At 46.6% G+C, this 12,935-nt stretch overlaps 1 protein-coding gene across 4 annotated transcripts in view; it reads right to left on the bottom strand.

Annotated features, from left to right (window-relative positions):
• Window positions 1-12,935, bottom strand: part of PSMD10 (proteasome 26S subunit, non-ATPase 10) — a 56,785-nt gene that overhangs the window by 21,919 nt on the left and 21,931 nt on the right. For 2 of the 4 annotated variants that reach the window (XR_004306905.1, XM_015860568.2), the window contains exons 1-2: window positions 7,944-8,049; window positions 623-1,183 (exon numbers count right to left, since the gene is read on the bottom strand). Coding sequence is in view for 3 of the 4 variants with exons in the window: in XM_015860568.2 (XP_015716054.1) it covers window positions 623-723 (101 nt within the window). In the remaining variant the exon portion in view is untranslated. Of the gene's footprint in view, window positions 1-622; window positions 1,184-3,832; window positions 3,922-7,943; window positions 8,050-12,935 lie in introns of those variants that run through there. The other 2 variants (XM_015860569.2, XM_032444020.1) reach the window with 2 other exon arrangements.

Below are 12,935 nucleotides of genomic sequence, written 5' to 3'. Positions count from 1 at the left end.
CCATCCACACCCACTGAACTGTTAATTTACAGCAGTGGAGAATTTGATGCCAGCTTCCCAAGCCTGGAGCACACTGTCAACATGGATGGCATTTAAAAAGTGATGACAGCACCAAGCAATCCAAATTAGCTGACTCCAGCCCTAGGATGCTCTGCAAACCTTGGGCAGTTCACAGGGCCTCTCACTGTCCCTCTCTCTGCCTGCATGATGGATGCTGTATGCACATCCACCTTGGAGATGAGAATGTAAAACCTCATTTAAAAACACTGTGAGAGATTTCTGTGCTACTAGGTGTGAAAAAGAAGGCAGCAGATGCTCTTCTGTGCTGACCTCTGCCACTGAGAAATCAGCACCTTCCCCAAAGCAGGAAAGGGCTACTGACTAACTCCAAAGGAGAGACCAGCCCCACAGTCCTGCAGAGCAGGGACAGCAGTGACAGCTGGCGGGCTGAAAAGCAGGACATGCAATTAAAAGATCTTTCATGATCTGGGCAGGAAGGGACAGCCTGCACCCCTCCCTGTGCACACACACACACACACGGACATACACACACTCCCCTAAAAGATGTAAAAGATCCCCCATGCTGGAGCTCACGACTTGCTGTTATTGAGTGCTGTCTCACCTGATGCGATCCCCATCTTTCTTCTTCAGCTCTGCATCTCTCTGCAGAACCTTCATCAGCTTCTCATACTCTTCTTCAGTCAGGAAGCTCAAGTCCAACATGTTCCCTGCAACGTTCTTCAGCAATTCAGGCAGATGAAGCAATGACACACCGGCAACTAATCCAGCTCAGCCTGCTGCAATGCCATGGGCAGCCCCCAGTGTGCCAAGCGAGGTGAGGCTGGAGCAAAAGGGCTTCATTCACAACAGCATGGCTTGAGTGGAAGTTGCACTAACATTTGGACTTGCACTTCCAGGCTCTAGGCAGCTCTTCCCTGGCACAATTTGCTGTTATGTGTGCCTTCTCCTGCCAGGAAAATACTCTCAGCAAAATGAGGCTCCTTCGCTTTCCTTCAGGCACAGTCGTAGCAATTTGGAAGCCAGCGTCAATCCAACAGGCAAACACAGCAAGGAGCAAGCTCACCGCCTGCCTCGACAGGCATGAAAGCTCAGCGCACCCCCAGCACCTCTGGCATGCACCTCCTTCAGCAGGGAAGTCTGCCTCCGTGGAGTTCAAGCATCCCTGCAAAGAAATAACATCAAGTTGCCTTTCTGATAAGTGCGACATATGGTAACCGAATGCGTACGCTGGGGGTTGGTATTTGCTCTTCAGCACAAGTTCCAAAACAAGCTGCCCTACTTTCCTCATCGTCCTACAGCATCTCGCACAGCACTAACCTCTCCAAGATGGGATTTTATTTTAGCTGCTTTCCTGCTAACAGGTAAACAGTTGACTCAGCGTGCCTTAAGCAAGATATGCATATGAATTGCCAAACTGCCTGCTTGTTTTTTATCCCCATTCTCCCGTTCCTTATTCCTTCCTGCCCTAAATGAAACAGAAGAAGCAGTCAGCCTTCGTAAAGCAATCGAAAAATGCAATCTGCAGTTATTATTGCTGCATGTTAGGCCACGAAATGCCAGAGGCTGCTAATTTTCTAATATCAGTGCACTGTGCCTTGTGCTGAACTGATCTTTGCTGTCTGACCACTCAGCATTTCAGCAGAGCCCAAAAACAGCCAGAGGCTGCATGGTGTGAAGGGAAGGTAAATCACATGTCACAGTGCTGCTTTATTCCTTGACTTTCCTCCTGGCCAACCAAAGGGCAGTAAAGTGCACCTCCAAGGGAGGAAAAGCTCTGCTTGAATCCATGTAAATATTTCCCAGCTCACCAGGTGGGACTTTCCCACTGAGCCAAAGCCCATCTGCTGACGGTGGATCATCATCCCTGGGTTTTTCTCCCAGAGCCACAGCCTTGGTAGCCAGGACACTGAAAACGAACAAACCCCAACTTCCATGGCAAATACAATTTGACAATCATCATATGCCCATTCCATAACCTCGAGGCTTCTATCACTCTCAGTGTGCCTGCTTTATCTGCCCTCAGCCTCCACATTCAATGCCTCCTGGTCCTGCAGGTGCTCCTCAGAGCTGTGGTTCAGATTATTTCTGTCCCCTCTTTAGCCTGCCTCCACACAACGCACCTCCTGGACTGGCATGTCCAAGTACTGAAGTGAATGAACATTGCCATAAAAACTCTATTATCAAATAATGTTTGGACAGCAGAAAGCTTAACATGTGTATGTGTATGTCACACTGCAACTACAGCCTTTATCATCTAGGAAACTATCGATACCACTTTATTGAAAACAAGAGCATTAATAAAAAGCTGTTTCTGCTGCTGAAACTTGCATTTCTTCCAGCCCAGCAAGGCACCAGCACTTTGGTTCTGCTCAACTAACTCTCTCAGGCACTCCCTTACTGCTGGAACTACAAGTTATACAAAAGGGACGGATTCTATTGGGGAACCAAAGCAAACAAACAAACAGGACCAAGTGACACATTCCTCACAGTATTTGCTCTTCTAGAACTTCTGTTTAACAGCCCCATTACACGCAGGTTGAAATTATTTCAGCAAACCTTCTCAGCAGATTTGGATTTATTTATTAGTCCAGGAGTCAACCAGAAAAATACCACTTCTTTGTAAATGGCTTTTTTTTCCCCCCCTGAAAATGTTTTATCTTATTGGAACGGTTACCTGAGAAGAAAAACGGTTAATAGAACCCAACCAGCCAATTCCTTTTGTTTCAAGAGTTAAAAAGCAAAGCACCTCCCATGTTGGCTGTGGGAAGGAAGGTGCTGCATCACAGCAGCTCCTGAAACAGGAGGGTTCCCAGCCTCACCCTCTGAGGGAGGACACTCAGGAGCTCCTGGCAGCAGACACTGACCTGGACAATCCTGAAGGTGGGAGGTGCCTGTGTCCAGGTTAATGGCACCCACAGGGAGCTGCGCAGGGCAAAGCCAAGGTGCCCTCAGCTGCTGCAGCACTGTGATGCCCTGTGCTGGGGAACAGCCCCAAGGTCCTGCTGTGTGTCATGACACAAAGGCAGGCAAGTGGCTCACTGCATCTCCAGTAACAACTGTGAACCCGAGCAGAGGAGGACATCAGATGTGGAGCACTTCCATCTAACTGCTTTTTAGAGAAAGTGATAATCACAAGGTCAATGCATGCCCAGCAGTGTGAGAGCTGTGGGTGTGGAGACTAGCAGAAGCATGACCTGCTTCAGGGCAGCACAACCGCCTGCATCTCCTACTGTGCTGACTCCTGGTTTCTCTTGGCCACTGCACCAAGAATCAGCAAATACTCCAGTGAGCAGAGACACCCTGCAGGTCACAGCACCCTAAAACTGGTGCAATGTCTGTATATTTTGGAGATTTCTGTGGTTACTTGCAGAGCTTACATTAATTTCAAGTATTTGTGATATCCTGAAAGCCCCACAAGCTCACTATGCCTGAAGAGAAAAAGTATTTACCTTTGTTGTGTTTTGACCTGCCACTTGCTTGTTTCATTTGCTACCCCCAAGCATTTGATTGCAAAATTCCAGTGGCGGTTACTCTGCTTTCACCTACTCTGTGCAGCTTCTTTTGCAGACCCGTGTCACTGCTGTGCCTTCTCATCCAAAGAAAAGCAGTTGGTTGTTTGTCCTTTCCAGGTGTTACGCAGCGAGCTTTGATCATTCCTGCCACCCCTCTCTGTGCCTGATTCAGCTTAATACAGAACTGCCCACCAGTATTTATACATAAACATCAGCGAGCTGCCCCAAACTGCCCTTTCCTCCCTTCAGCAAGGCATCGAGCAGCAGCACCAACCCCAAAGGGACAAACAGACTCTAACCTTGTTTCAGCAGAGCGCAGGACAGTCTCACGGGGCACGCAGCAGCACTGTGGCACACCAAGTGAAAGCAGCCTGGACAATGCTTGTTTCCTCACCCCTTGGCAGCTATGCCCACACGTGACCCAAGCTGCCAGGTTCCCCACACAGCAGTGCCCTGTGTGCTTTGTAAAACAAACAGTGCCACCACTCCCAGGTGAGGCTTCTGCACAGGAGACAGCTGGTATGAAGGGAAGAACATTACGGGCCTCTCGCCTGAGTGACCGCTTCCTCTATCCTCAAGGTAGTTTTCTTCTCGTTTTACAGAGCAGGGTAACATCTTGGGGAGTTTTGTTCATTTTTCTAGGTAACTCTCTTCCAGTTTTATTGGGTGAAAATTAGATGCTTGCTTAGCCTGGTGGGCACAAACAGCTGCTTTTGGACAGACAGATGCTGAGGGGGCTGCCTCTTATTTCAACAGCTGGGTCAGTGTGGGATTGCGCAGATCCACCTCATCACTGGGCTGCACATAGGTCCATGTAATAAAGATATGAAAACATCCCTGCCCGTGACACAACAAAACCCGGAACAGATAACACTGATCTCACCAGACTATTCATAGCCCGATGAAAATAGCAGTGAGCAGGAAAGGCTGCTTGCCTCTGTCCATACCTCGTTATCACACATCCTGTTACAATATAAGGAAATAACCTCCTTATGCCTTACTATGTGTGAGGACTTCCCAGTGCCCTTATTTGTTAAGACAGCTCTCATATGGCAGGTCAAAGCCAAGAATGGCATTGCACTAATGATGATAGATGTGATCCCGGCACCACAATGACACCACGGATCCCAGTGTCTGCTGTGATGAACAGAAGCAAAAATCTACTCAAAATGGCACAGCTGCAGTGTGGGCAGTGATATTTTGTCTGAGCTGTGCCACTGAAAGGACAGAAGAGCTCTGCTGCTCCTACCCAACAAAGTCCCAAGCAGCTGAGCGACCTTCAGCTGAGTGACAGTTGATAAGGACTGCCTCCAAACAAAGCAGGCAGTTGTGCAGTCCACGCATAAATGCATCTGTTACCATCACACAGCCAATGCTGAATTCTGGAAATACCACACTGGTTTCTTTTCAGCTTTCTCTAAAAAAGCAAAATAACTGAAGTTCAACCCCCCTCACATTTGACACTAATCTTTCTTCACTCAGCAAAAGTTGCACCCAACACGCTTTGTCACTCCACCACAGTGCAGTGGGAGGATGACAGCTGTGCCCCAAGCGATGGCTTCTTTCTCCCATTTATATCCCAGGAATAAACATACTGCTCAGTTCATCAAGAGCACAGCCCTGCGTGGTTACCCCCGCTTTCAGTCATGCCCCAAGATGTGCCCTGGGACAAAGGAACACAGGAATGTATCAGAGCAGTAGGTCTCCAGCCCAACCCCATGAGGGCAGCTGGTAATAGACAATGGAGAGCAACAATACAATGGCAGGCAGAAGAATTAGTAAAGTCCCCTATTCTGTACACATGGGGAACGCATAATTGAGGGTATACAATATTACAGAAAGTTCTGTTAAGTTTCCTTCTGAAGAATGCCTCGTGAGCACTTCTGTCCTCTGTGCACCTCTACCCAACCCAACCTAACTGTCTCATGAGTAATCTATCTACCTCCCTCCAGCCAGGAATTGCATGGGTGAAATTTGCATTACATGCAATTTACTTCCTTTTATCCATTTTTAATTAAATGAATCATCCACCTACGGTAAACAAAGGACTGAGGCTCTTGGTCCTTCGCCATTATTTCAGAGAGTCAGCACCATCAGAGGAGAGATGTGACTCAGGCTCTGTAAGGTCAATAAAGCCTCTTAGCGGTAATAAACAAGCAATCCAAAGTTTTAGTTTAAATATTTGAGACTTCTGTTTATTTCATAGGTGGGAACTATTTGCACATCTTGCAGGATGTAATTCTGCACGCTGCCAGAATACAAACAAACAAGCACAGCCCCTGTGACATCCAGCAAACCTCTCATACCTCACAGAACCAGGATTGCCATGTCCGAGCTGTGAGAGGATGCCAACATTTCAGAGGCTTTGCTGTGAGAGCTTCCCAGCCAGACCTGCTCCATCCAGCCCAACACAGGCTGGGATCCCTGGCAGAGGCAAGAGGAAGGAGCTTGCACACCCTAAGTACACCTGGCTGTGGGGAGGAGGCAGGGCCTTGTGCTGAGGTCTGTGCTACGCCTGCACTTCCATCCCTGAGACAAAAGAAACACCTCTTGTCCTGTCTTCCCTCCCACCAAGGGATGACAGCATGATACACCAGCTTTGAATAACCCAGCCCTCCTGATAGGGAGGATATCTTTATGATATCAAAGTTACTCCTCAAAGCATCTTCTAAGCCTTTAATTTGTGATAAATGCTTGAAGAGGCAACAACAACGCAATATGTGGTAGCTGCGAGTGAGAAACCTGAAACAGCTTAAAGCCAGACCCCCACAGGTGGCAGTCACATACAGAGACCAACCAGCTCCCTGCCCTCATTTGTTACTCATCCTCACAACCTGTATATTTTTAATAGTCAGAAAAGATGGAAAAGAAGCTTTGGCCAAATTCCAACAAACAAAATGCGCAGCTGAAGATGCAGGACAAAAGCAACCATGCGTGACAACTTTTGTCTCTTTTTTTTTGACCCTCAAAAATACTTGCTTTCTTTCCACCACGATTTCCCCATATTTGCTTTCAGTGTGACGTGTCATTAATTGCTGTCCTGACCCTGCCCGTTACGCCCCAGTAACACAGCACTTGCACTGCCTGGCACTCAGCAGTGGGTTGGGATGCACAGCTCAGTACAACCAGGAGACCTGCACTCCACCACTGTCCATATTTCTGCTGGGGAGGGTTGGTGATTTGTCCCTCCCAGCTTCTCCAGCAAGTGGGACTTGGCACTGAGGGCACAGCCTCAGAATCTGAGGCTATTTGCAAACAAACAAAAGGAAACAAACCAACTATTTAACGTGGCATGAGCTCAGAAGTCAAACACACATGGAGCCCAATTCCTTTGTACTCCTTTGCCTACTGAGCTCAATGATCTGAGACAAAGTGTGATACTGAAACCCATGGGAAAGCAGGGCTGCTTGTTGAGGAAAGTTTGTATGCAGCAGCATTCTTCCTTCTATATGAAATACTTTTGGAAACTCTTTGTCATTCAGAACAACAAAAAACAAACCCAAACACCTGATTCTACTGTCTGTGCTCACAGTTATGTGAAAGATCTCCTGTTTATACACTCCCAGCAAAGGGTGATCCACTGACATGAGGATAGAGAAATGTTACATGGAGCTCACTGACAGCAGGTGTGATTACACAGATGTACTTGAAGTAGCACAAATTGCACATGGAAATCTGTCATTTAATGTAGCTCAAGAGAAGCTCAGGTAAATTCAAACAAGAAATCCAGACACAGATTGCACCAATTTAATTAAATCACTAAAAATAAAATCCGCTTCATATGATCATCTGGTACCATTAAACAGACGAGGTGTTTCTGGCAACTGTGCGGCTACACGAGCACCCACACATCCTGCAAGGAGGCGAGGAAGGCAGCTTTCCAGATAAGAGTAACAAGATCACCTGTACTGTCTGAGAAACGCCGTCTTGTGTCAAGATGCTCAAGCTCTGTGAGGGTTAGGAGTTTTTTTTAAGAGCACTGACAACCCTCTACCAACCTCACTACACAAGAATAACCCTCAGTGCAGCATAAGGCTGCCTGCATAGAGGCACCCTAGTTCTGATTGCCCCCAGCTCTGCAAGCTACACTGAGCCTTGAGCCGTATGCAAAGGGAGCAGCTCCCCAGAAACGCAGCCCCCGTGGCTATATCGGCTGCTGGCAGCGGCGAGGCGCAAATAAGGAAGTCATGGAGCCGGAGCGGAGCTGCGGGACGCGGACGCAAAGAAGAGAAGCGGCTGGGAAGGAGCAGCTCCGCGGGCTCCCACCTGTAGCACGCGGCACCCAGCGGAGCCCTACATGCTCTAAGCAGGACACACGAGTGCCCCGGGCAGCTGCAGAAACAGCCGCGTTCTGGGAGCCCCGAGCACAGCCGGCCGGCAGGGAGCGGGGAAGGCAGCGGGGAGCCGTACCTCAATCAGAGACAGCTGCGAACCAGCACACGGACCAACGCACGGGGCAGGGACAGGACGCTGCGTCCATGTAGGAGGGGCTGCGGGAACGGGGCGGGGACACGTGCAGGTTGGAGGAGGCATTTTTGGCTTTAAGCTTTAACCCTACGGCATTACAGTCTGTGTCCTACAGTGAGTATAACATAACAGCCCTGCAACGCGCAACTAACGAGCAGTGACAGCCCTACAGGGCCTCCAAATATCGCTGTGAGAAGTGAGGATGCAGAGCTCTTTAAGCTCTGACATACGGCGGCTGGCTCCTCTGTAGGTTGGGTTCACCTTCAGCTTGTTCCTGTTGTTATCTCACCTACGTCTGAACCTCAGTGAGCTCAGCCGAGACACGGCTCTTCCCTCTCAGTCTTTTTGTTTCCACGCAATCCTTTTTCTTAACTCGACTCTCATTAGGCCTGGAGTGTTGTCAGTATTTTTAGCTGTGACCTTCAGAAGGCTGCCAAAAGATAGCTGAAAGCCATAGAGCGGCGTGATTAATGCTCTCAGCACTTCTCCATGATTCATCTTGGTGTTTGAGGAACTAAATGTAGAAGCACGACAGAAATCACTAGTGTTTCGCTGGGGTGTATCATTCAGGTTTTTCCTACCTTGGTGGACCTCTGCAGCTTTCCTCCTTAGCTACTTAACTGCAGTACAAAAATTATTGGGAGCAACAAGTGCAGAACGTGCTATGAAAGATTTTTGATGCTGTCTGGCTCAGCTCTGTTAGTATTGTATGACATTTTTTTCTTCCATTCAATAACAGTTTTAAAAGAGATATTAGCTCATGCTGCAGGGAACCTTCTGAGAGGCTGAAGGTCCAGCAAACAGAAATAGTATTTTGTAAGGAAATGTGAAACATTTGCTCTGTATTCTTTGCAAGTGCAAATTAAGCTGCTACAATGAGGGATCATGCACTTAAGAGCCATGGAGTTGTGTGCAATCCAAATTAAGGAAGTCCTTAGTAGGTGTTAAGAGCCAGTCCCTCCCTCTGCACTACACCTACCTATTTGGTCAGCTCATATTTCAAAAGCAGAAACATTTGAAAAAAGAAAAGTAGCCCATGGACAATATTTGAACAGCAAGTGAGATTATATTGCTTAAGTATGTTTCTTATTACAAGTTATCAGCTAGCTCAGATATACTACTATTATTATCACTGTTAGTAAAATGATGAAGTAGAAAAATCAGGAAGAAGCATTATTCTGGTTGGCTTTACAGCACAAATTGCAAAAAAGCTGCTATCTTTTTTGATCCTTAAAATCATAGAATGGCCTGAGTTGGAAAGGACAACAGTGATCATCTAGTTTCAATCCCCCTGCTACGTGTAGGGTCACCAACCACTACACCAGGCTGCCCAGAGCCACATCCAGCCTGGCCTTAAATGCCCCCAGGGATGGGGCACCCTTCCTAGGAACCACATTGATGATGGCTGTGTGTTTAAGTAGGGCTGTTCCAAACAGTCAAAAAAAAAAAAACTACGAACAGAGCCATAAAAATGACCCCAAAGGTTTCTGAAATATTTCAAAAAATATATAAAAATTATGTACCTGGTTATTTGTTTTTTGCTTTTTGTTCTTTTAGGGTATATTTGGAACCATATTTTTTTTCATGCAACTAAAAGGATCCTTTCCTTAAGGAAAAAGTAAATAGACTGACTATTCATGACATTATGCACTGCTGTCATGCCTGGAGCCAGAGAGTTAGGAGAAAACATCATCCCAAGGCTGATGATAAATATGACAGTCTTGGTGCATCTCTTAGGTCAGTGTCCTTCCCAACACACAACCATGATGAAGCACTCTGTTAAGTAGCAGCTTTCCACAGCCCTGTGCTCAGCACCTGCCTTCAGTGGCTCTGCAATCCTGCAGATGTCAGAAAACTGAAATCAAGGATGCAAATGATGCATGGTCAAGGTCCTGCTGTCTTAGGAAGTCTCTTTAATTACATATAAATACTGTTAGCAATGTACAATCACTGTAATCCATCTGCTGTGTGTTTGTTGAGCTGCAAATTCTGCTGCTGCAAGGGAGGGTGGGACAGGGACCTGGCTGTGCCACAGCTGTGCTCACTGCTTTTATAGTTCATTGGAATCATACTGCTGTGTGCCACTGGATGAGAAAGCTGCTATGTGAAGGTCACGCCCTGCACACCATTAACATTCATGTATTTTTCAGATGAGGTCACTGACTGCTTGCTCTCCTCGCTGCTCCCATGACAGTGGCTGCTGACAGTCTCATTCTCCACTGCTCCCAGCTTGCAAATTCACTGCCTACTTGACTTGCAAGTAATTTGAGCTGATAGTCCGTGGTGTACAGCAAAGCTGCTGGGCTACAGGATCCAGGTTCTGAGCCCTGAGATGATGAACTTTGGTTATCTGCCCCAGAAAACCAAAGACATGATAAAAATATTCTTAGGCTTATCTCTGTCAGTCTTCTGCACAGCCTGTCTATCCAGGACAGCTGATCCTCTGTCAGATAGCCTTGTCACATGGCACCACTGTACTCTGTCATGCTCAGCATAATTAAGACAATTAAGAAAGTTATAATGTGATTATTAACAAAGCTGGATAGGAAGCATCATATCATTCTCACTGAAAATTGAAATCAACCAAACAAGCAGCTTTCTCCTATGTGGTCCTGTTCAAGAGCTTCATATACTCCAAGCTCTCTGAGTGCCTGAAAATAACAGTGATAAAAACCTATCTTTTAGGCAGCAAACACTCCAGCAAACACAATTCATAAATACTTTTTAGACAACAAATGAGGCTGTGTAATAAGCAAGAAAACTATAAAGTGCATTTGAAAGTCAACCCGATGACGGATTTAGAGGTTTAAGGTGGCAGTCTCTGCATCTCCAGCAACCAGATGTAATGTTGAAACAGGGAGCTTTGCACATCCCATTCTGCTGGGTTTGGTGTTGTTGAGTATTGATGCATTCAGCATGTTTCAGCAACACCATGTGCTTGATGTGCTGCTGAGATTAGACAGGTTAAAGGTGGGGTTCTACAGGACTTTTTTTAATTGGGTATTGGGATAGAAGCAACCCCTAAGAGCCATCTAGGTGCCTGTGTAGGCAATGCAGCCCAGGGAGGCTTGCTGCTTTTCCCAGGTGTGCTGCTGGGCTCCATTTTTTAAATGACCACCACTTCTGTTTGTAGAGTGAGTACAAGGGAGTTGCTTGGAAGGGAACATTGTAGTGTACATAGATTTGAGTCATGAAGTCTGTTAACACATAGTTCCTGGTACCAGCCCCGTCCATTTTATCTCAAGATAAGAGGATTTGCTCCACCTATGGCAAAGTGACTGCTGCTGCTGCTGTGCTCTGGGCCAGGGACCTGCAGTGTGACAAAAGCTTCTACATCATCCCCTGTCACTTCAGCTGCAGTCAGACCAAAGGAGATTTTGCTTTCTACATACTGTTATTTTCCAAAGGTCACATTTGTGCAGGCAGCACTGCTAAAGCAGCACCGAGCCAGATGCAAGCAGCAGCAGGCAGGCCCCTCTTACTTCCCTCACAGCAGCACAACCCCAGGTGGCTTTGCATAATGCACTTGAAGATACACACCTCCAACCAGACGGTGTGAAACGAGCCCCAGGCTGCTAACTGACAAAAGTGAATGTGACTGGTGTTCTGCATCCTCTGTAAAACAGGATGGATGTGTGTACTCATTCACTAGGAGGTACACTGCTCCAGAAGTGGCCATCTTGGGCCTGCAGCCCAGGCCCCACTGGGCATGTAGCAGCGCAGACATTGTGTTGTTGGCTCCAGGCCTCTGGTCAAACCGAGCATGTCACCCTCCAGGAATGTAGTTGGCATCTTCTAGAGATTTAATTCACAAAAAGGGGGCTTAGCAGGGAGAAAATAGATGTTAGCTGAGAGTGCTTTAAGCACAAGACAAAGGACAGCGTTGATAAATGAAGGGGGAACCAGAGGACATGCTGACATTGTGGTAAAGGCACAAGATCACGCAGGTGTGTGCTGACCTGCAGCTGGGTGGCAACACTTTGTGCACCTTCTTAAAAATTACTGGTTTTGCAAAGTACAATAAAACCCTGACATCTACATAGAATTATTTAGAGATCTGCCATCCACAGAAATACCAGGAAGAATAAAATTCACCTAATTCCGTAAGCCTGAGCCCAATGATAACTGACCCAATAAGCAACTCACTGCTTCTATCATGAAGAACCTACTACCACATCACATCATGTCAGAGAAGAGGGTGAGCACAGAAATACCCAACCATCCCACAGGACACATTCAGAGCCTGAGCCCCACGTGCCAAAGGGGCATTCCCTTCTGCAGCATGGTCCCTGCTATAGAAAAGTTGGCCCATGTTTTCACCAAGCACACAAATAATTCTCAGGCCATTTTCATTGTCTTGGTCACACAGGTACAGGAATACATCTAAAAGGCAATGCTGCCCTCTGTTATGTCTTCAGCTGCTACCACATGGCTGCACATGTACAATCAGCTACTCCCATCTCAGCATCAGGCTTTGAATCAGCTTCAATCAAATGAGATGGAATGAAGAAAGCAGAGTTGCCTTCTCCAAACAGCTGTGCACCCTGTATTCCTCATGAGCTTCAGAGAACTGGATAAGGTGTTCTGCAAGCACCAAGGGCAAACTAATCTGCTGCAAGTTATTGTAATGGTTTCTAACCTTCATCCACTGCTTTTTCACTACATATATACATAAGATTTAAATAAAAATCAATATATTCACTTTGTCATTTGTATTAGTAGCATCCAACTTCAAGTATTAAAACCAGATGAAACTGACTGCATTGCCTGTTTAGATGATAAGCCATGTTTTGCTTTACCTTTATTTTGGTGTGTGATCTTTTTGGTGAATTCAGTACAGAAATTTCAAGGCAGCTGTAAGTCCAGTGTAGTTATTCTGTATGAAACTGTATGAGAAATGCTTCTAAAAGTGGAAATGTACTAACGAAGTATTGT

This window comes from Coturnix japonica, chromosome 4, assembly GCF_001577835.2.
Source record: "Coturnix japonica isolate 7356 chromosome 4, Coturnix japonica 2.1, whole genome shotgun sequence".
Lineage (NCBI taxonomy): Eukaryota > Metazoa > Chordata > Aves > Galliformes > Phasianidae > Coturnix > Coturnix japonica.
This window is presented reverse-complemented; position numbering and strand designations above follow the sequence as displayed.